Source organism: Pseudophryne corroboree, chromosome 2 (assembly GCF_028390025.1).
Source record: "Pseudophryne corroboree isolate aPseCor3 chromosome 2, aPseCor3.hap2, whole genome shotgun sequence".
Lineage (NCBI taxonomy): Eukaryota > Metazoa > Chordata > Amphibia > Anura > Myobatrachidae > Pseudophryne > Pseudophryne corroboree.
The window spans coordinates 556,366,360-556,391,393 of NC_086445.1; the positions used below are offsets into that span (position 1 = coordinate 556,366,360).

The following is a 25,034-nucleotide window of genomic DNA, read 5'->3' on the forward strand; positions in this document are numbered from 1 at the left end:
AGCGAGATGGGCGGGGCTTTGGTCGTCGGGTCCCTTGTCAGCGACTGCCGGCCTGCGGATCAGAAGAGGTGCGCCGGCTTCGGCGGGGGCTCCCGCTGGGGCCGGCAACGATTTTTGGGGAAGTCAGGAGGCTTCCGGTGAGTTGGCGTCGGCTCTGTCAGCGGTGGCGGCGGCATTGGGCCCATTGGCCGCAGCAGCGTCCCCGGGGGCAGCAAGGCATTCCGGCGCGCGCGCTGAAGCGGGGGCGTCCGGTACGCAGCAAGGGTCAGCGGCTCAGCGAATAGCATGCGCTTGCCGTGACCTGGGGGTGGCCGCTGCGCAGTTGGGGTCGCAAGGTGGGGACGTCTTTGCCCCGGAGTGCTAGGCATGCCCCGGGAGTGGCTTCCGGGTCCCGTGCTTTGTTTTCCTTTTCTGGGGATCGCGGAGTGGTGGAGCTGGACGCGAGCGATGAGGAGGATTGCAAAGTTTCCACACCGGAAGACGCCCTGTCCGAGCAGTCGTCAGCGTCAGGTGAGGTTGACCAGCCGGCGTCGGGGTCCAGCACGCGCTCCAGTTCTCTCAGTTCCTCCTCTTCTTCATCCCTGTCGTCGCAAGCGTCCAACGTCAGTAGCACGACTAGGGCAAAAAAGCGTGCGAAGAAGTACGCTAAGAGGGCGGAGGGACAGCAGGAGAGGCGGAAGAGACGTAAGCGGCTTAGCGAGGACGCTCGCAGGGCCAAGAAACGCTGCGATTTGCCTGGGGTAGTCCACTGTGATTATACGGCAGTTTTGCGGGGGTTGCGGGATAGCTGCCGTAGGAAGATCTGCAGGGGCGACTATGTGGATATCTTCGTGCTGACTAAGGACGCGAAGAAGGAGTATAAGGCAGCGACGGCTAAGAAAGGCATCGGAGCTGAAGCTTTCCGAACTTTCGACAACTGGCTTGCAGGTTTTTGCATCTTTGCGGCGTGTTATCTGGAAGATAGGCCTGACGAACATATGAACGTCATACGATACCTGCACTTGATACACGATATGCAGCGCACATCGGCAGGTCTCGAATGGCGGATGTATGATGAGAAGTTCCGAGAGAAGCAGGACTGCTTACAGATTATTGACTTCGGTTGCAAGGACGTGGAGGTCTGGCTCCAGGTCACCCGGGCTTCTCAAACCGCGAAGGAGCCCTGGAATACGGCGGCGGATGGGCTACGCGCGGGGTCGTCCGCTCAGGGGAGTAACGCGGAAGGGGGACAGGGTAAGAAAGGTAGGTTGGCTGTCCGCGGAGGTGGGCAGGCCGCCGCGAAGGGGAAGTGCTTCGCGTTTAATAATGCGACCTGTTCCTTCGGCAAGCAGTGTCGGTTTCGTCATTCGTGCTTGCAGTGTGGCGGCTTTCACCCGGCCTCCAACTGTTTTAAGGGAAATCGGCAAGGCGCGAGGGGAAAGCAAAGCTACGCAAGACCCGGCGCGAGCGGGATCGCTCCGCAAGGCCCCAACGCCAATTCATTTGGACGCCATGTCCAAATGGTTGGATTGGTATCCGAATAGTACGGACGCCCAGTTTTTGTTTCAAGGTTTTAAGTTTGGCTTCCGCTTGCCTGTTGCAGGCGAAGTCTGTGTTAAGGCTCTCCGGAATCTGCAGTCCGCTCGCGCCTTGCCGTCCATTTTGCGCGAGAAGGTGGATAAAGAGGTGCGCATGGGTAGGATGGAGGGCCTGTTTAGCTCGCCCCCAGTGGATGACTTGGTCATTTCCCCAGTGGGGGTAGTCCCCAAGAAGACTCCAGGTGCCTTTCGGCTCATTCAGCATCTTTCTTACCCGTCAGGGTCGTCGGTCAACGGCGCGATACCACCGGCTCACTGCTCGGTGGTGTACCAGTCGTTTGATGAGGCGCTGGAGTTGGATCGTAGTTACGGCCCTGGTGCCCTGATGGCTAAGATCGATGCGGAATCCGCGTTTCGGTTGCTTCCGTTGCATCCGGACTCATTCCGTTTTATGGGTTTTCGAATCGGAGCAGAGTATTTCATTGACAAATGTTTGCCGATGGGATGTTCTGTTTCCTGTTCGTTTTTTGAATGGTTTAGCACATTTTTACATTGGTGCATGGAGTCTTCTTCAGGGGGTCATGGAGTTGCGCATTACCTCGATGATTTCCTGTGTGTGGGACTGGCGAATTCGCCGAGCTGCAGCAACTTGCTGTTCAGCATCCGAGCGTTGTTTTTTCACTTTGGCGTTCCTGTGGCCGAGGATAAAACGGAGGGGCCGGTTTCCTGTTTGTCGTTCTTGGGGATTGAAATCGACACGGTGGCGGGACCCTGTCGCCTTCCTCAGGCTAAGGTTGCGAAGCTCCGCAAGGTTATTTGCCAGTTCGTACGGTCGCACAAAGTCACGCTGAGGCAGGCGCAGTCCTTGCTGGGCCTTTTGAACTTTGCTTGTCGGGTGATCCCGATGGGCAGGCTTTTCTGCCGAAAACTGGAAAGGGCGATGGCGGGGTGTGCCAGGCCGCATCATTTCATCTGCTTGTCCTCCGAGATTAAGAGGGATTTGGCCGTATGGGCCTCGTTCCTGGAGGATTTCAACGGAGTGCGTATCTGGCTGGCCCCGACGGTCGACAGCGCTCTTTTACAGCTGTTTACCGACGCGGCGGGTTCCTCTGGGTTCGGTTGCTACCTAGAGGGGTCTTGGAGCGTGGCCTCGTGGCCTGAGGAATGGCATCGCGAAGGTTTCACTAAGGACCTTTTGCTGCTGGAGCTTTTCCCCATTATGGTGGCGCTAGAGGTTTGGGGCGATCGTCTGGCTCATCGCAGCATTTTGTTTAGATGTGACAATCTGGGCGTGGTGCATGCGATCAATAACCAGAGGGTGAAGTCGCTGGTGGTTCTGAGGGTGCTTGACCGTTTGCTGCTGACATGCTTGCATAAGAATGTATGGTTCCGCGCGCAGCATGTGCCAGGACTTGAGAACGGAATTGCCGACGCATTGTCCCGCGGTCAGTGGGAGAGATTTCGTTTGTTGGCACCCGAGGCCGATGAGTGGGGGTTTCAATGTCCCGGTTATGTCTGGCAGGTGATTGGACCGGACTGGAGGGTCTAGCGATGCGGTCAGTGGCTCCGAACACGCTCAAGGCGTACGGTCAAGCTTGGAGTGAGTGGGAAGAGTTTGTCCGAGGACGTAGTCAAGAAGGTAAGAGCGGGCATCGGATGATGCTTTCTTTTATTTGGCAGCTTTTTGTCACGGGTAGTTCCAGAGCGGTGGTGTCCCGGTACTTAGCAGGGATTTTGTTTTTTAATAAAATCAAGGGTGTCCCTAACGTGACGAAGAGCGGGCTTCTGGTTAAGGCGATGAAAGGGTGGGCACGCGTGGCGCCAACGCCGCCTGATAGGTGTCGGCCCATCGATGCGGCTTTGCTACCGGCTGTCATCGAGGCGGTTGGCGGGATCGCGTCATCAATTTTTTAATCGCTTTTGTTCCGGTTGGTGTTCTCCATGGCTTACCACTGAGCCTTTAGGGTTTCGGAGCTGGTAGCGCCATCTAAGTGGGCAGACTCGCGCATGCTTCTGGTGGACGTGGTGGTGGGTGAGAGGTCCTTGCTGTGCAGATTGAGTCTCTCTAAGACGGACCAGGTAGGTAGAGGGCGATGGGTCACCTTGGTTCTGTCGCTGGAGGAGAGCATTTGCCCGGTGAGGTTGGCATCGAAATATGCAGCGGTTCGGCCCGGTGGGCAGGGGTCGTGGTTGCTGCATTATGACGGTTTACCTTTGACGAAATATCAGTTTCGTTGGATGCTGAGTCGCTGTCTGGCGAGCTTGGGCCTTTCACCCGCTGCTTTCGGTACGCATTCTTTCCGAATCAGGGCGGCGACGTCGGCTGCGTCGGCGGGGTTTTCCGTTGTGGAAATCCAGGCAGTGGGGTGATGGAAGTCGTCAAGTTACAGACGATATATTCGCCCAGTTCCATGAGTTGTTTGTTTGACTAACAGTTCAGTTTTATTAGTCGTTGTATAAGTTCATGTTGTAAAGTTAAGTACGTCCTTGTGTAGTGTGTCTGTTTGTCTCCCCTGTTCATCCTACTCAGGGATTAGCTACTCGCCGCTGCTGGCAGCGGGGGTCTGGAGTTCTTTTGCGATTTTTTGCCTGACTTGACGGACTGAATTCTAATCTACAATTCGGCTGATCAGTTCAAATCAAAGTCCCTCAGCAGGTTTTTACGCTTTCACCTCCAGCTGAGTTCTTACATGTTTTTCCCATTTTATACCCCCGCCCCCCTAGTCTTATTTTCCTTATATTATTTTGATTTTCCCATTGTGTGTTTATGTTATGCTTCGATTGGCTGGAAGCTTGTTTAGATCGGCAAGGCCATGACTTCTGCAAGACACGAAAACCTCCTTTTTTCTTTTGGCAGATCCTTCAGGTTAATGCGTTTAATAAACCCCTGTTCGAATACTTATTAACCGATTTTTACTCCTTTCCTTCTCTTCAGGTTGGGTAGAAGACGATTTGGCAATCTGGGTGGTTGGCCACTCTTATGTTTACTGGGCAGTCAGGTTTTTGGCCTCGGAGGGGGCACAGATGTTTCCTAGGGCTCATGGCATTCGTTGGCTTGGTTGGCGGGGGATGATGTGGAAAGATCTGAAGAGTAGATTGGTCAATCAGGTCAGCGAGCATGGAGTCCCTAGGGTGCTGGTTGTCCATTTAGGTGGCAACGATCTGGGGAAGAGGACATCTTTGGAGCTGCGGTGGGCCATGATGGAGGATCTGGTCAGTGTGGCCGCAGCGTGGCCCAATTGTGTTTTGGTGTTCTCTATGATGGTGCCAAGGTTGCGTTGGCAAGGAGTGGCGGACGGTCGCCCGATTGATGAGGCCAGGCAAAAGGTGAATACGGCGGTGGCGAAGTGGGTGTTGGCCCACGGAGGGAAAGTGGTTCACCACCCTAGGATTCGGTTTCGTGACAGTCACCTTTTTCGGCCTGATGGTGTGCATCTGTCCAAGGAGGGGATGCTGTTTTTCCTGGAGGATCTGTTTCTGGTGTTGCAGGAGTTAGGTTGAGGGTATGGTGGCGGTGCGAAGACTCTGGGGAAGAGTCTTTCGCTGTTGGCGGAAAAGAACGGCAGGTTGTAATTTGACTTGTTAGTTGCAGTTGTTTACAGTATTGGTGTGGTTTAGGTGCACTCACCTCCATTGACTTTTAAGGCCGCTAGATCACCCATCAGGGGGCAGCGTCATCACCCATCCGGGTGGGCAGTCAGCGTGGAGGTCTGAGTCGGGCACCTATTACCTATGTATGGTTTGTGGTAAATTAGGATCGTTTGGGGTTTAATGTTTTTTGAGGTTATCGTCAGTTGAATATAGCCGTTCTTTTTTCTGCCACCATATGCCGGCTGAATCGGCATGTTAACTTAAATTTTACTTTACAGGTTTTTTCTAATGATTAGGGTACAATAAATAGCTAACAATTTTCTGCCAAATTCAAGTCTCCATGTCATTATTTCTTGGTATTAAAGATATTGAATGCTTTACTTTTGAATAAGGGTCCACACACTATCATTAGGAGGTTTAACAAAAGAACTCAAAATTGCAAAAGCACGCCCAAATGGAAAAACTGCAACACTAATTTAATGTTACAAAAAGAAGGTGGGCTTGTGAAATGTGCAAATATTACAAAGACCTAAAAAAATACCAAATGTATGTGGGTATGTTTTGTTAACAAAAAATGTGTTAGTTGCTTAAAAAGCATTAAAATACTGTTAGGAAGCTAAAAGACATTAAGCAGATCCTACAAAACAAAATGCTTGGAAATGTTAATTAACGTTTGCTTTTAAAAAATAGTGTGGTTGTCAAACCTCGATTGTTAGTAAGTGTAAAAACAATTAGGTTCCTAACCTATATTTTATAAATAAACATGTGTTACAGAGTTTAAAGCTCCCTTACATGTTTAGAGGTTTCAATACAGCTGAATGAAGTGATTTGTGGTCTGAGGCGTGAGCTTCTTCAGCTGGGTGTAATGAAGCAATGATTGCAGTATACATCGAACATTCTACAAATGAGGTCAGCTTGTGCAGATTTTAAGGTAGACCTGTAGTCACTCAGAAACTGCACACCATAAATGTACGATCAGTTGTAAAAATTGCGTAAGCAGCACCCACCGAATATCAGCATACACCCACAACACGCCCCTACTCGTTGTTTTTGCGAGTCCAGCCCTATAGTACACGCATACTTTTCATTGTGCATACGCAGTTTTTGCTTCGTCTCAGAAGTTGCATTTTTTTCTCCGATTTTGTGGTATATGGTGCAGATTTTGCGATTTTCCACATTTTCTGTGATTTATGCTGCTTTGCGATCCTTGCTGAATTAGGCCCTGTGTCTCCCAAAAACTGTACTATCTTACAGCAAACAATAAAAAAAATACATAATGCAATATATTCACATAATATAATACTGTATAAATGTTTTCTCAAAGCAATAACTGTTATGTGTACAAAAATGTAGAAATAACTTTTTGTAAACATATGCTCAACAGTGTCATGAACAAGTCCAGTCGCAGACGAACCTCCCCGAAAAAAAAGATTGAAAAAAATATAATTTATTATAGGGGTGATTCAGATCTTATCGTAGATGTGCTAAATTTAGCACATCTACGATCAGTTACTCAGACATGTGGGGGGACACCCAGCCCAGGGCTAGTCCACCCCGCATGTCAAGACCCCCCCCCCCCCCTGCGCATGGGTGTGAAAGCATCACACGGTGGTGATGCTTTTGCACCCACCATGTAGCTGCCTGCCTGTCACGCAGCTGCCGCGGCCCACCCCTGCAATGGTCCAGACACGCCTGCATTGTCCAGACTGCACCGCACTAACGGCATTCTCCTGCCCCGCAACCGCTTCTGCTTTTAGCATCTCAATGGGCCTCCTGGGGTGCGCGTGCGCACTCCCCAAAGGGCTTCAGACTGTGATCGCTGCAGCTGCAGCGATCCAAACTGAATTAGGCCCTATGTTCAATGCATAACTAATAAAGTTTTGCAGTTTGATTCTCCACAAATCCAAATCCACACACATTTTTGTGGTTCTGAACTAAACCAATATCCAGACCGTCTCTCCGGAGGAGAACCGATCCGAACAAAGGGGGACATTTACTAAGCAGTGATAAGAGCAGAGAAGTGAGCCAGTGGAGAAGTTTCCCCATCAACCACTCAGCAGCTCTGTATAATTTTATAGTATGCAAATTATAGATGTTACTTCAGTGCTGATTGGTTGCCATGGGCACATCTCCACTGGCTCACTTCTCCGCTCTTATCACTGCTTAGTAAATGTCCCCCAAAGTCTTGGTTCAAAACTTCCGGTGGTTTGTATTTTAAATCTGAATTTTGGGTTTTCATTTGCAAAAATTACATGATATTTTTTTTTATTGATTTATTCACACTGGGATACATCACCATCAGGGTAACCTGAAGAGCTGTATGAGATTATCATTATAGTCTCCCTCACACGCCTCAGAATGTCTAATTAACACCACAAACATCAGTAGATGCCAAGATCAAGCAATTCAGTTGCATAATATTTGTTACCTGCACATATGCATTATAGATGGCAATTGTATGCATACAGGGGCATAGCCAGTAGTTTGTGGGCCCCATAGCAATATTTTGCAGGGCCCCTGTACCAATGTTTCTAGAGAGATGCCTCTCAGCAGCAGTTGTTAATTTTATGCCCCATAATTGTGCCCTAGTTCATTTTCTGTACCATAGTAGTATCCTAAGGTAAATCGATAGTAGTGCTTTTGTATATTTTCTGAACCATAGTAGTGCACTAGTTTATTTTCTGAACCACAGTAGTGCCCTAATTCACGACACATTATGCCACACTGAACAGTATACCCAGTTCATATTATGTCACATTGCATTGATGCCAGTTCATATTATGCCACACTCTATTGCCTCCACTTCGCATTGTGCAACATTACAGTGCCCCAGTTCACATTATGAAACATAAAAATGCCCTCCAATTAATTTTATACCACATTACAATCAGAATGTCCAGGGACATAGCTGGATATATTGCAGGCCCCAAGGCAAAAGTTTGTAAGGGCCCCTATGTACCACCCAGTGTTAAAAAATATTTATAACACATGTAACTGTGACAGGGAAGATGGGCCCCTCTCAGCTCTGGGCCGCATAGCAGCTGCACTGCCTGCACCTATGATAGCTATGCCCTTGCATGCAAACTAGAGATGCATACCCTCCAACATGACCCATTCCATTCGGCACAAAATGCTCGGTTCCTGGACTTCCTTGCCAGTGGTAGTTACAGAGGAGGGGCTGCAGCACAGTCCAAAATTCAAATAGAGGAGCCACACCCACTGCCAGGGAGTCCCAGACGGTGATGTTTGGCAGTTTGGGGTGGCAGTGAGTGTGGTTCCCCTATTTAAATTTGGACTGTGCTGCAGTCCCACCTCTGGAGACACCACTGGCAAGGAACTCCAGGAAGAAAGCATTTTGTACCTAATGGAATGGGTCATGTTGGAGTGTATGGAGATTTACGGTTTGGCTCTCCAGAAATCTGAATACACCTGCAGTTCGGAATTTGGATTTTAAATCCAAATTTCAGGTTTTGGATTGTTAAAATAATTTTAGCTGTATTTGTGCATTTTTAGACAATTTTTATCAACAATTATAGATTTTTTACGGATTTTAAACTGAACCAAAATCAGAATACAAACCAAAACACTTGAGGGTAGTTTTGCAAAACCAAAAGCTAAATACGAGGATGAAAATAGAACCAAAACCAAAACACGGGGGTCTGCACACATCTCTAATGCATACACACTGTGCTCTGTGTATAGCAACATTACAAGGGGTGCCACAAGTGTATTGCCCTAGAGTGTCCTGAACCCTTCAAATATATTGCCCATACATTAAAATGGAAAACATATGGCTTATGTGTAATCCTCAAAGTGCTAGTATAAGGATATTATAGTATCTTATGACTGATACAATCATGAGATTACTGATTGCTGATTTTGTATACTAGACACTTGAATAGAAAATGTATTTACCATATAGATCAGCATTGCACACATCTTATTGGCCAGGTAATACTAATGTATGCCCACATTAGAAAATACACAAATGTGGGCTTGTTGACTATTGCCCATTTCGCAGTGGCACACATGCTTCAGTAACAAATATAACTCAAAAGGTTCCCATCTCTGTGGAAGGTCCGCTTTAATGGTATACTAAAAAAAAATCTTACAGCTGTATTACATTTATTCCACCGAACCTGCAAATGTATTTAAAAAAAAGTCAAAATGATACTCTATATTTTAAAAGTAAAACTGTTGTTTGTACTGCAATGTGAAGCCAGCAAAAGAACACTAAAGTACTGTAGTAAAGTACAGTCCTGCTCTTTTTACCATAGCAAGCACGGCCTGCATTGGCCTTGTAATTGAACCAACACTGCAAGACGAGGTGAAAGATTAACTAGATCAAGGATTTTATATCAATTTGTAAAAGAGCAGATTAGTGGAGGAAACGGTTTTTATCTGCTGAGAAATTGTATGTATGTATGAAAACCTCTCATTTTTTCAATTTAAGGGCTCAAAAGCCATAATACAGACAGCTCACACAGTGTGCTAAAAAGGCATGGCGGTGGCATGCATGACAAAAATATTGTTGTCTGAAAAAGGGATGATTTCCATTTAAACAGACACCACAGTTATAAATGAAAGGTTGGAATGATGGCTTGCTCAGTATGAATTTTACAGATTGTGCTTAACGGGGCCTTAAATTGCATCCGTTTACTGCTCAAGAGACATTTTCAGAATGAATTGAATCCAATAAAAATTTTATAGAAAAAATTGTAGCTGCCTTGAGCCATCTCATGCAAACATTGGGTGGCAGAAAATTAATGAATAACAAAAGCATTCAGATGCCATCATTTTAATATGGCCTTGTGATAAACAGGAATATTTTTTTCAGTCCAGCTTATATGACTGTGTGAACACCATGGAAGCCAAGAGAATTGATTTCATATTTCAGTAGAGTAATTTTGAAATACAGCTTTCATTAAAATTGATTTTTCAAGAGAACAGCACGTGACTAAATGTTTATTTAAAGTAGAGAAAATGTATCCCAATAAAAGTTACTAGTTTTGTTCACTGGTACCCAATGCATATTTCCAAGATGTCTACTGCAATACATCACACCCAATATGTCACTCCTTGTGTCATTTACAAACCAGAAATTTTTCAGCAACAATTGTGCCTGCTTTATTGCACAGCACATACAAAGATGCTTATTCCCATTCTTTTTTCTAATTTCTGGAGCTTGTACTGGCCAATGGCTGCGCATGTGCAGATACTGTACTCCCGGATTGGAAGAGCTGTCCTTTGTGATTTTAATAGCAATTGTATACTGTTTGCATACAGCATTACTATTTGCCTCTATGCATGCAATCAGTGGCGGGCTGTATAACATTAAAAAAATGTGATGCATGATTCATGCCACACTGTAACTGAAATGCGCAATTTTGAAGAAAAAAATAAAACTTCATATTGTTCTCTATTTCAAGTGGCCCAGCCTCCAAACAGATTCGAAAGATAATTTGTTTATTCTATAGTACTACGCATGACACCTACATTTATGTAGTAGGCAATAAAACTCATTTAAGAGACTCTGAGACATCTTTTTAAAGTATTGTCATTTTATAGTTGGTTTATGCATATTTGTTAGTAAATTAATTTAGGATGAGCAGAATCTTCTTGTTAAAAGTATTTCTGATTTCTCGGTGTAAAAATGTGTCTCTGTGTGTTTTCATGATGCTTCCATAACTCTGTAAAAACAGGTACAATTATGATACAATAGACACATACTACAAAGCTGGAAGTACAGATATGTCCTCATTCAACTTTTTTGCAGTCACGCCAAGCAGCCCCTCTTGGCATGCCAGGTTGTGTGAGAATCTTCTAGTGTTGGTCGTCTTTTTGGGCGAAAATACATCTTAGTCGCAACACAATGTATCTAGGACGCAAGAGGAGACTATGCTGATTCATTTGATATGACACTTGTATATATGTGTGCGACTGAATCTCTGAATCTGTACACAAAGTGCTACAATATAGCATCCGCAGCTGATCCGTATAAAGATGCAGCTATACACAGTATACAAGTGTCATGTATCAAATTAATCAGCACAGTCTCCCTGTGCATCGCAGTGCATGTTGTGACTAAGGTGCATGTTCATCAAAAAGACATCTGATGTTAGCAGAGTTGTATGGGACCTGTCCGCTCACTTACGCCAGGCATCTCACGCTATATGGCGTATTGAAGCTAGATGTATGAGGACACATCTGTAGTTACGGCTTTAGTGCTGCAGTCATATTTTTGCATGTTCATATAAGAGATATGTGTGAAACCAGGGCTGTAAGTTCATACAAGGTGCCCGGAGACAAAATAGATGATGGTGCCACATCAGTGGCTCCGGCTTGCACATGTGCTGACATTCCAGTGACTTGCATATGGTACATCTGAGAGAATAAAGATTCCTTATTGCAATTAATTGTTGCAATAATGAATCTTTGTTTTCAGTCTGGCTGCAAATTATACTAAATAGAGCCCTGAGAGGGGAGGAGGGTGGTTATCAAACCTTGGAAAGAGATCAAATTGAGAGCGATAAATTACCAGTCAGTCAGCTTCTGCCTTACATTTTTCAAGACTCTCAGCTAAAGAAGGATGCAAAGGGGGTTTGTGAACAAAGACAGCAATCGGCAGTGACTGTAGAAAATAACCATGAAATGAGTGGACAGAGATCTGTCCTAGTTCAGCAGCCCCCTCTGTCTTTCTTTCTTGGTGCCCCTCTGACAGCTGGAGCCTGGTGGGCAGTGTCTCTATTGTCTCTGGGAGTTATGCCACTGCGTGAACCCCTGTGTTTTGGTTCTAATTCATCATCATGTTTTGGTTTTGGCAAAACAACCTTCAAGTGTTTGGATTTGGTTTTTGGTTTGGTTTAAAATCGCTAAAATAAAATCTATACTCATTGATAAAAATTGAGATCTTGACCGGGTTTTGGTTCGGATCCACAAAATCTGTGTAGTTTCGGATTCTGGAGAACCTGAGCCACTCATCTCTAGCTCATATATAGCTACTTTATGAAGTTTGACTCTTACAGTATGTTGGAAACAAAGCTGTTCACTGTATCATGAGAAGCCTCTAGTTATAAAATTGTATATAAATACTATAACTTGAATTATGTTCTAGTTTATTTACCTAACAAATTAGAATCCTTGCTACTACAAAAACATGTTCAATCTTATCTAATGAATAACTATCCAATATAATTGTCTGCCTTGAAGAAAAATGCCACCATCTATGATTTTGTTGAAGCATTTTAAAAGCTAGTGCATTGCACAGTAGAATAATACAGAAGTCAAATATTAGTTAACCACTGTCCTGGCACTGTCGCATGTGATGCAACCGAAGACAGGAGTATGTTACCTGGCTAGGTTGCATCACATGTGACATGCTGCCCCGTAGTGTCCCCATCCTGTAGAATAGGAGGTCTGTTTTGCACAAGTGCAGAACGGAACTCCTCTGTCTCCTCAGGCCGCCATTATCACTTCCGGAATTGCACCCTATAATGCCTTGCGGACGGCAATCTGGAATGCTAAGATCAGCTGCGGCCCCTGACACAAGCTCGGGGCATTAGGGAGCCTGGCCAGGCCTAGGTACTTTTCAGGGTGTGTGGCCTAATCATGGAAGGAGTGGCCCTGCACCCTTAGAAAAAATACAGAAAAATAGTACTTTAAGTAACTAAATGGCCACACTGCAGCCCATGTGTAGGAGATAGGGGAGGATTATGCCTATGGGGATGTGGTGGGGGAACCCTCAGGGGCGGGAAGCAATAACAAATGGGGCTGGGAAAGGGGACTATCAAATAAAAAAAAGAAGATTGATGCTAGAGGGGTAACGGGTGGGGCATGGGCGTCTCTAGAGAGGAGGGGACCCGTGTGCAGACTCTGTGTGTGGGCCTCCTCCTCTCCCGTAGCCGTTGCGCCGCTGCTAGCGCTCTGAATGCTGTAGACTCTGGCACAGTGCCAGAGTCTACAGCGCATGCGCAGGACTCCGAAAAATGGCGTTGTGCCATTTTTTGAGTCCTGCACATGCGCTGTAGACTCTGGCACTGTGCCAGAGTCTCTAGTGGTCAGTGCGCTAGCAGCGGCACGATGGCTACGGGAGAGGAGGGGGCCCACACACGGTCAGCGATGGACTCCAGAAAGGTAAGTATAGGAGAAATAAGTGCAGGGGCCCGTGAGCACCGCACACACTGCACTTATTATAGAAACGCCAATGGGGTGGGGGTAAAATAATAAAAAGAGTTGCATTGGTCACAGGGTGGGTAGGGTGCAAAAAAAGGGCTTTTTACCTTTTTACATGGTGGTGGGGTTATAAAGCATGAATTTTTTTCTACTAAGGGTGTGTGGGAGTACTATTATTAGGATTAAAGACCACTGGAGGGAAGACTCTTGCCAATGAGGGGGGGGGGGGGGAGATGCAAAACACACCCTAGATATACAGTATGAAATATTTATACTGTATATAAAATATTTTAATATATTAATAAAAAATACTTTCTTAATTATAATAAGTAATAAAAAAAAATCCCAACAAACGGTTTGCGGGGAAAAAATTGTCAGGTACGTGGTTAAAGTAAGTCATGTATTTTAAGAACCACAAATTGAGGGCACTGTCTAAAATAGAGATAATTTATTGATATATTTAAACCTTATAATTATACATAAAAAACAATGTACCATTCAACTACTTTTCCTCAAATGTATCAATTGAAATAAAATGAAATAAAAATATATAATATACATTGGAATTTGACTGCTGGCACAGCCATATGCAATATTTCTACTTATGGATACATATAAACTGATCACACCATCTGAAACAATTGTATCACAGTGAGATATTCTTTTGGATCCAGCCTCCTGTGAAGTATATGTCCAGACTTATCCAGAGGATTAAAATTCCACACGCAGTGGTATTTAAATACTTGTATCCTCCCGCTGGTAGATGATAATATTCACAGTGCTGTTAGAAACGGATCTTTTAAAAGTTATTAATCAGACTCACGGGTGTCTTACACACAGGTTTTAACGGGCGTCCCCGTTCTCTGACCTCTCAAGATAATTAGATTGTATTTCTCAGTCAATAGAAAACCCCTGTAGTTTGTTGCTCACCCGTACCTTGTTGAGTCTGGCCGCCGAGAACTGCGTCTCTTTTCCGGTATCTGTCTCCACGTTCACCTCGAAGGTAATGCCGCTAGCCTCTGCACCAGAGGTCTCTCAGTGTGGCGGTCTGCCTCTGATTCAGTCTATTACGGGCAGCTGGAGTCCGGGGCGGTCTTACGGCTATTGCGGGAGCGGCTGTAGTGGTTAGCCAGAGTCGCCTCCCGTCTTCCGTAAGGGTAGCGAAATAAGGTCTCACCGATAATAGAATTTAATCTTAGTTCAGATGGTTGTGTCCACATGTATAAGGGTGACACTTAACGCGTTTCTCAGCCCTATGTCAATGGCTGTTTCCTCAGAAGTATACTTCTGAGGAAACAGCCATTGACATAGGGCTGAGAAACGCGTTAAGTGTCACCCTTATACCTGTGGACACAACCATCTGAACTAAGATTAAATTCTATTATCGGTGAGACCTTATTTCGCTACCCTTACGGAAGACGGGAGGCGACTCTGGCTAACCACTACAGCCGCTCCCGCAATAGCCGTAAGACCGCCCCGGACTCCAGCTGCCCGTAATAGACTGAATCAGAGGCAGACCGCCACACTGAGAGACCTCTGGTGCAGAGGCTAGCGGCAATACCTTCGAGGTGAACGTGGAGACAGATACCGGAAAAGAGACGCAGTTCTCGGCGGCCAGACTCAACAAGGTACGGGTGAGCAACAAACTACAGGGGTTTTCTATTGACTGAGAAATACAATCTAATTATCTTGAGAGGTCAGAGAACGGGGACGCCCGTTAAAACCTGTGTGTAAGACACCCGTGAGTCTGATTAATAACTTTTAAAAGATCCGTTTCTAACAGCACTGTGAATATTATCATCTACCAGCGGGAGGATACAAGTATTTAAATACCACTGCGTGTGGAATTTTAATCCTCTGGATAAGTCTGGACATATACTTCACAGGAGGCTGGATCCAAAAGAATATCTCACTGTGATACAATTGTTTCAGATGGTGTGATCAGTTTATATGTATCCATAAGTAGAAATATTGCATATGGCTGTGCCAGCAGTCAAATTCCAATGTATATTATATATTTTTATTTCATTTTATTTCAATTGATACATTTGAGGAAAAGTAGTTGAATGGTACATTGTTTTTTATGTATAATTATAAGGTTTAAATATATCAATAAATTATCTCTATTTTAGACAGCGCCCTCAATTTGTGGTTTTTGCATTTGGTGATATATAGTGGGATTCAACACCCCCTTTTTTTGAGGGCTGCAGTCTATATTGGTGCCAATTAATTGTGACAACCGATTCATATTCCAGTATAGCGCTTTTTATATATATTTTTTGTATAGTTATGTATTTTAAGATACTGATAACATTAGAAAATAAAAAAAAAATGATTGTGCAGTAAAAATAGGGCAGTCTTCTTAATCAAATGATCAAACTCTAATATTATTTTATCTTTGCTACAGCTGGAACTACCTTTGGGATAAAAGTTAAATTATGAATTTAAAACTATATGTAGTATAATTTTGTTATATACAGTATATCTGAATGTTTAGTACTGTGCTCTCTTGTTTACATATACTGTATTTCATTTATATTGCAGTGGCCCTAGCCTCCAGTGAGCAGAATCCTCTTATCATCATAGTGATCGTGTCTGTAGCAGGATTCATCGTATTGCTCTCCATGGTTGTAGGACTCATGATATGGAGGAGGTAAGAGGCACCTTTTGAAACAGTGCACTGCAATAGTTGTATTAGTGCACATGTTGTCTCAGTTCCCATAGGGTAAGTGGCTTGTTATCTTATGTCTAAAGATTTCTTTTTTAGCAGGAGATGGATGATGAGAGGTAAAATACTACTGCTAGATTACTGAAACCTATTTTTAGGGATAAAGAAGATTTCTCCTGTGCCTACATGTTCCATTGTGTACGAGTCCCCAGTGCAGCTGCTGTACTTTTCTGACATTGATGTCCACTGTTCTAACATTGAACTACTTTTCTACTGTGTTTTTAATCTTAATAAAAATAATTATGGAGTACTGTATGAATGAAAATTCTGGATATGCAGTAAAAAAACGTGTGGATAAAACTGAAAAAAAAAAACTACATTAAAGCAAGGACTCAGTAACAGAGTCTCCTGTCTCCTGAGGTAGGCAGTGTTACATTTCGATAAAGCAGGCAGTAATAGAGACAAAGGGGGTCATTCTGAGTTGATCGCTCACTAGCTAGTTTTAGCAGCCGTGCAAATGCTATGCCGCCGCCCACTGGGAGTGTATTTTAGCTTAGCAGAAGTGTGAACGAAAGGATCACAGAGCGGCAGCATACATTTTTTGTGCAGTTTTAGAGTAGCTCAATACCTACTCAGCGCTTGCGATGACTTCAGACTGTTCAGTTCCTGTTTTGACGTCACAAACACGCCCTGCGTTGGGCCAGCCACTCCTGTGTTTTTCCTGGCATGCCTGCATTTTTCCGAACACTCCCTGAAAACGGTCAGTTGACACCCAAAAAAGCCCACTTCATGTCAATCACTCTGCGGCCAGCAGTGCAACTGAAAAGTTTCGCTAGACCTTGTGTGAAACTACATCGTTCATGGTAATAGTACTTTGCGCGTGCGCATTGCACCGCATACGCATGCGCAGAAGTGCCATTTTTTTTCCTCATCGCTGCACAGCGAACGAATGCAGGTAGCGATCAACTCGAAATGACCACCAAAGTCCAGCAATTAGGGTGCAATGAGCCAGCAGATGGTTTTAGTTTGAGGGAAACAAATTAGAAAAATAAGATAACCCCAACAAAAGTAAATTTTTTCTGGCTCTATCTAATCATTCAGTATTTCCTTCCAATTTATATGAGAACCTAGTATACATCTCACACAAAACAGTAACCACAAGAAGCAGATTTCCCAGCTTATACTGTAGTTCATGGGCCTCCATCTCAGCTTTCCTGGTATCATCCAGTTAGAGCACTGTTCAACCCTTTATTTATGCCTCATAGGGGGTAATTCAGACCTGATCGTAGCAACAATTTTGTTAGCAGTTGGGAAAAACCATGGGGGTAATTCCAAGTTGATCGCAGCAGGAAATTTTTTAGCAGTTGGGCAAAACCATGTGCACTGCAGGTGTGGCAGATATAACATTTGCAGAGAGAATTAGATTTGGGTGAGTTATTTTATTTCTGTGCAGGGTAAATACTGGCTGCTTTATTTTTACACTGCAAATTAGATTGCAGATTGAACACACCACACCCAAATCTAACTCTCTCTGCACATGTTATATCTGCCTCCCCTGCAGTGCACATGGTTTTGCCCAATTGCTAACAGAATTCCTGCTGCGATCAACTTGGAATTACCCCCAATGTGCACTGCAGGTGGGGCAGATATAACATGTGCAGAGAGAGTTAGATTTGGGTGGATTATTTTGTTTCTGTGCAGAGTAAAGACTGGCTGCTTTATTTTTACACTGCAATTTAGATATCAGCTTGAACACAGTCACCATACCCAAATCTAACTCTCTCTGCACATGTTACATCTGCCCCCCTGCAGTGCACATGGGGGGTAATTCAGAGTTAATCGTAGCAGCAAATTTGTTAGCAGATGGGCAAAATCATGTGCACTGCAGAGGAGGGCAGATATAACATGTGCAGAGAAAGTAGATTTGGGTGGGTTGTATTGTTTCTGTGCAGGGTAAATACTGGCTGCTTTATTTTTACATTGTAATTTAGATTTCAGTTTGAACACACACCACCCAAATCTAACTCTCTCTGCATATGTTACATCTGCCCCACCTGCAGTGCACATGGTTTTGCCCATCTGCTAACAAATTTGCTGCTACGATAAGGTCTGAATTACCCCCATAGTTCCGATCTGCTAATTAGCCTTTAACCTGACTGTGTAGCCCGAAGACCATAACTATTCTAATGGAATGGAGGCCCACCCACTTTTCCCCATACAATCCTGGAACTCTAAAAAATAGCTTATTTGAAATTAATATAATAGCCCCCAATATGCAGTGGATGGGTTAATGAAGGCATCACAGGCAAGTAAGAGGGATTGTACCTACAGTATGAACTTGCACTCGCTACTACAGAGCCATGCATGACTGCGCAACCTCAGAACAATAGTGAAAAACTCTCACGCTCTGTGAGCATGAAAAGGAACAAGGTTGACGGACAAGGAGATAAAAGGAGAGCCTATTGCTGTGTTAAAAATAGTCAGTCAGTGTCACCAACCAGTGAGGGGGCAGTTATCACTTCAGTGCACTTGTGAGTATTAAAGCACCAGTGGCCTGAACAGGAAAATCACTGATATATGCTGAGCAGAGATTGTACTACTGCCAGGGCCAGATCTAGACCTTGTGACACCCCGGTTGAAGTATTGCCCCCAGTACTGTGCCCCCTGTAGAGTTGTGCCTCAGTACTATTGCCCCCAGTACTGTGCCCCCTGTAGAGTTGTGCCCCAGTAGTATTGCCCCAGTACTGTATCCCCTGTAGAGTTGTGCCCCCTTGTTGCGCCGCTTAAAAAAATAAATAAATATATAAAAATAAATTAGTACTCACAGCCCCTGCTCCTGCTTCCCGACCGCTGCTGCCCTCCATCTCCGGCTGCCAGCGCTGCTCCTCGGATTTATGGGAGAGACATCATGATGTCTCTCCCATGGCACCACATAGACACTAAAGGTCAATTATGACCTCTAGCATCTATGTGCCGCTCCCACAAAGCAGTGTGGTGTGCGATGACTTTATCGCATACCGCACAGCACCAGGAATCTACATAGCACCGGGCGGCACCAGTAGCGGATCTTGCCACGGCGCCGGCACCCTCCGGAAGGTTGCGGCCCGGGCAAAAATCCTGCTTGCTCATAGCAAGATGCGCTAATGACTACTGTAAATACATAAGAAGCAGCTGAAACATACAGTACAGATCCAGAAGAGGGAGTCTGGAGAACTGTTTGCACTTCAATTTATAATAACAGGAGCTGCATCCTTAAGCTCGCAATGCCAGAGGTATTAGTATTTTATTTTAACAACTAGAGATGAGCAGCCGTCATGCTCCAAGCCGGTATCCGTACCTGACTCGGGACTTCCCGCCAGACTCGGAAACCAGAACGAGGCAAAACATCATCATCCCGCTGTTGGATTCTCGTGAGTTTTGGATTCCATATAAACAGCTGCGCATCACCGCCATTTTCACTCCAGACTTGAAGAGTGAGGGAGACAGACATCTGTCTCTCTGTGGGTGGTGGCATCGGGTGTGGATAGTGTGTACTCTGTAGGGGTGCTGCTGCAGTCACTGTGGTGTACCTGTGCTGTGTTAGGGGTGCTGTACTGGCTATCAGTGGTGTTTCATGTGCTGCAGCTGTACATGGGTGTTGCTGTCCTGGCTGTCACTGTGTTGTAGAGAGGGCAGGGGCACTGTCCTCCTATATGCTTTAAAATATAGGGGTGCTGCTCTTAAAATAACATTACACTGGCCCTGTATGCTGTAAAAATTCAGGGGTACAGTTGTTAAAAATTAAAAGTACACTGCTCCTGTATGTTGTAAAAAAATAGGGGTGTTGCTGTTAAAATAACATTACACTGACCCTGTATGCTGTAAAAATTTAGGGGTGCAGTTGTTAAAAATTAAAAGCACTCTGCTCCTGTATGCTGTAAAAATATAGGGGTGCTGCTGTTAAAATAACATTACACTGGCCCAGTATGCTGTAAAAATTCAGGGGTGCAGTTGTTAAAAATTAAAAGCACACTGGTCCTGTATGCTGTAAAAATATAAGGGTGCTGCTGATAAAATAACATTACACTGGCCCTGTATGCTGTAAAAATTCAGGGGTGCAGCTGTTAAAAATTAAAAGCACACTGGTCATGTATGCTGTAAACATATAGGGGTGTTGCTGTTAAAATAACATTACACTGGCCCTGTATGCTGTAAAAATTCAGGGGTGCAGTTATTAAAAACTAAAATCACACTGCTCCTGTATGCTGTAAAAATATAATGGTGCTGCTGTTAAAATAACATTGCACTGCCCTGTTTGCTGTAAAAATTCAAGGGTGCAGTTGTTAAAAATTAAAAGCACACTGCTCCTGTATGCTGTAAAAGTATAGGGGTGCTGCTGTTAAAATAACTTTACAATGGCCATGTATGCTGTAAAAATGCAGGGGTGCAGTTGTTAAAAATTTAAAGCACATTGGTCCTGTAAGCTGTAAAAATATAGGGGTGCTACTGTTAAAATAACTTTTCACTGGCCCTGTATGCTGTAAAAATTAAGGGATGCAGTAAAATCAATGTACACTGGCCCTGTCTTGCATGCTGTAAAAATTCAGGGGTGCAGTAAAAATAAATGTACACTGGCCCTGTCTTGTATGCTGTAATAATTCTAGGGTGCAGTGAAAATCAATGTACACTGGCCCTGTCTTGTATGCTTTCAAAATTCAGGGGTGCAGTGAAAATCAATGTACACTGGCCCTGTCTTGTATGCTGTAAAATTACAGGGGTGTTGTGAAAATACAGGGGTGCTGGCGCTGTCCGCAGTTGCAATGTCTAGGCCTCACCTTCACAACACTGTATGGGAAGAGGGGGCTCCTACCACCATTTGCACGCCCTCTGCAAGTGCTGGGAGGAGCACCGCCAGTCCAGTTGCTGATATTGAGATTGAGGATGTCACTGTAGAATTTTACCAGGATGAGGAGGATATGGGTGTAGCTAGTACTGCTTAGGAAGTTGACAATAAGGATTCTGATGGCAATGTGGTTTGTTTGAATAAGGCACCAGTGGAGACAGTTGGTGCCCATGGGATGAAAAAGCCTATTGTCATGCCTGGGCAAAATACCAAAAAAAGCCACCTCTTCGGTGTGGAATTATTTTTCAACAAATCCAGACAACAGGTGTCAAGCAATCTACTGCCTTTGTCAATCCATAATAAGTAGGGGTAAGGACGTTACCCACCTAGGAACATCCTTCCTTATACATCACCTGCAGCGCATTCATCATAAGTCATTGTCAAGTTCAGAAACTTTTGGTAATAGCGTAAGAAGTCCATTGACACCTAAATGATGTGGTTGGTTGGTTTGTTTGTTTGATAGTATTTCTCTGTGAGGATGAGGTGTAAACACTGAAGGGGGGGGGGGAATCTGAGGATGATGATGGCATCTTGCCACTGTAGAGCCAATTTGTGCAAGGAGAGATTAATTGCTTCTTTTTTGGTGGGGGCCCGAACAAAGCAGTCATTTCAGCCACAGTCATGTGGCAGTCCCTGTCACTGAAATGATTGGTTTGTTAAAGTGTACATGTCCTGTTTATACAACATAAAGGTGGATGGGAGGGCCCAATGACAATTTCATCATGCACGTATTTTCTTTGCCACATCATTCCAGGGGTGCTGCCCCTCTGCCCTATCACTCCAGAGGTGCTGCCTTACTGCTGTTTAAGTCCAGGGCTGCTGTTACCTGTCTGCTGTGCTGAGTAATTCTCTAGGGGTGCTACCTATGCTGTATAAGTCCTGGGGTGCTGCCGTATAATTCCAGGGGTGCTGCTGTACTTGATCCTAGGTTTAAATGAAACCCTAGAGCAGATATGAAGCAAGCTTCAACATCACAAACAGATTTGTGAAAACTAGCCGCAAAGGTGGAAATGGAAATTGCTGAAGTGTTTTTAAATGAAGTGGGGAGAGACCACATTTGTGGCCAAAGGCAATGTGACTCAGAAGAGACTGAATCATAATCCAGCGCAACTGCCAGAGTGGTAAAAGTGATATTTTCTGCTGGAGCATTAGAGAGAGGTTCTTCTCAATTATTTCATGTTAGGGACTCACTCAAATGAATGGCTCCAATTAGTCAACCTTAATTTTGATTTATTATTGATGTTCCACATTTTGGTATTATTTATTTATAAGATGCGTATTTGTTGTACAGGGATCTTCTTTTCCTAAGAGCTGTGTAGGGTTATCGCAAGATCTCACGGTGTTAGAAGAATAGAGTTTCAGTGATCTTGCATTGCACCAGCTTTCCATTGACTGCAGCACTAGATGGGCCAGGAGCTCCTGTGAGGCACAAGTAGGCCCACTATAGAGTCTCATGGTGGCTTACAGCCAGGAAGATGTCTGGCTTGCCAGGCTGAGGCGTGCTGTGGGCACAGAGGTTAGCATTGCTTCCTTCCACAGTCATGCTTATAGCATGAAATGCATTTCGACTGTAGAGTGGTAAGCTCCACTAGGGCAGGGGCTCAATAACAAAAAAACTTACTGCACAGTCATGCTTAGTACTTTACCAAACCCACCTGAACTCAACTTGCTCCACCCGGGGCTGCTGTAGGAACTCTGGAGGGGCTGCTAAAACATCTAAGGGACTGCTTTATTTAAAAATAAAATATGAATAAAATAAACAAGACACAAAGGTATGCTCACATGCGTGTAACTGGAACACACAGGTATGCTCACATGTGTGTAACTGGGAGATGTGAAAAACAAAAATAAGGCATCTGCCACAAAATATGTAAATAAAAATTAAATTAAAAAAATGAAAAAAAAAGAAACTCATGAGATTTTCACAAAATAAGTCTCCAGACTCCGTGGACGGGAAAATATCCAATCTTGATCCTGTGGTATACACCAATTTATTTGCATCCCAGCATTAATCTGAGATTATCTTAATCCCTGAAAATGGAGAAAGGGGTACAATTTTGGAGGCTTTGGCCCCTAGTATTTCAGTTTGTCCAGTAATGTGGTAATTAATAATTATATATTTGCTCGATGCAACCTGTTGGCCTAAAAACAATTTTGTGAGGAGTTCAGAATAGATTGGAAATGAGTGTAAATGAATGTTATTGAGGTTAATAATACCGTAGGATCAAAATTACCCTCAAATTCTGTGATTTTAGCTGTTTTTATGTTTTTTTCAAAAATCATCCAGATCCAAAACTAAAGCCCGAAAGGGTGGTTTTGGCAAAACCAATGCAGCTCCAAAACACAAGTGGGGATCCAGATCCAAAACCATAACACAAAACCCGAAAAGTATCCGCCACACCTCTATTAACAACATGTTGGACAGTCCCCAAAGCACTTTGCTGTCACTGTCACTTGGCAGTTAAAAGCCTTAACAAAAATACATGTTCTTAGTTCAAGTTTTAAAAGCATCCTGCAAAAGAGATTTTAGGATATGTGGATAGGGCTGTTTCTAGTGGCTCCACGTGCGAGCAGAAAAACATGCACCCCCCATCCCCATAGACATTCAAATATGCACCCCACCCCATAGACATAAAAAAACGAATTTGCGCACAGAAGTCGGGGGCATGGCCTTGCTAAAACGAGCCTTACAGCAAAAGACTACCTTACACCCCAGTTTTTGCACCAACAGACCTTGGCCACCACAGGAAAAAAAAATTAAACACTCCAGCATATTAAGCCTCACACAGTATTACCCCTTGCACCATATTATGCCCCTTGCACCATATTATGCCACACATCACAATGCCTGTGATACATTATGTCCTACAGTAAAGCTTCCGATTACTTTTAAATAATCTGCTTGTTGCCAGGGGTTTCATGCTCTTGGTGTCATGCTTGTTACCAGGGCTATCATGCTCTTGGTGTCATGCTCATTGCCAGGGGTGTGCAATGCTCATTGCCAGGGGTAATGTTCACTGCCATGGGTGTAGCAGTGCTGGCACCAGACCACCAGCACTGCGATCCTGCTCCTCCTCCTGCTGCCCCTAGTACTTTGATCAGGGGACGGAGTTTCGTGAAATGACGTGGTTACATTGTGACGTCATGACGCAACCACGTCATTCTGCAAAACTCTGACCCCTGTTTAGAGTACTATGGGAGGGAGGAGGGGAAGCAGGATAGGAGCCACTAGATAGCCCTTCGCTTCGAAACGGCACTGCATGTGGAAACCAGGGAGACAGTTTCAGGAAGGTATTGTGTTATAGGGCAGGATGTATCAAGCCTTAAAATGATAAAACATCAGCTCTGTACCAGATATTAGATATCTGACAGACCCACCGCACTACAGCATAGCACACCCCATAGGACTCAATGTTTACTGTAAGCAGCAATCTTTATGACATTAAGAGACATTACCTATAGAAATCCATGGGCTTCTTTTCACAAAACAAATCATCAGAGAGTTATCCTAAGGATCACTTACCATTCACCATGACTTTCCCATGCAAAAGCTGATGGCTTTACATGCGCATCTGGACCCCTGGATCATAATCCCAGAAGTTTTTTCATGGCCCAGGACAGTTCTAAATAGGAAAAGTTATCTACCAGCGATAAAATATGTCAGTATGCAGGTGACTAAGGTAAGAATATATCACTTTATTTATTTGTGATACTTGATACATCCAACTGTTCGAGAAAGTGCACCAATGAAAGATTTACCATACTTTTTCTTGGCTACAGCATTTGTTCATTTATGATATTTAAAATTCTAAGCATTTCTTATTAGAGTGTGAGTGATTGGATAAAGGTGATATGCAAGGGAATAGAATGAAATAAATTAACATTTTGGAAATTAGTGTTTAGAGTTTATTCAAGGAGTATCTAAGGGAATTGTGGATTCCCGGCAAAGGTGATTGTGGGTATTAGTGTTATAATTCATCAGTAATCTAGAAATCAGATAAAGAAAGTGTGGTATTGAGTATCGAGATTAAGGTTAGTACATGGTAAGTGTTCTATTGATGGAGTGCCAAAAATATTACTTGCAGAATATGGAGTTGTTTATTAGCGTGTGTTACCTACCTTGAAATAAGTTAATTAAATTGTTGACCTTATTAGATAAGCAGTTAAATGCTTATATTGGTTTCAATTTGCATTTTATTCAAAA

At 44.2% G+C, this 25,034-nt stretch overlaps 1 protein-coding gene across 1 annotated transcript in view; it reads left to right on the forward strand.

Moving 5' to 3' along the window:
• Positions 1-25,034, forward strand: part of EPHA10 (EPH receptor A10) — a 978,906-nt gene that overhangs the window by 746,546 nt on the left and 207,326 nt on the right. The window contains exon 8 of the mRNA XM_063954339.1: positions 15,825-15,933. Coding sequence (XP_063810409.1) covers positions 15,825-15,933 — 109 coding nt within the window. The remainder of the gene's footprint in view (positions 1-15,824; positions 15,934-25,034) is intronic.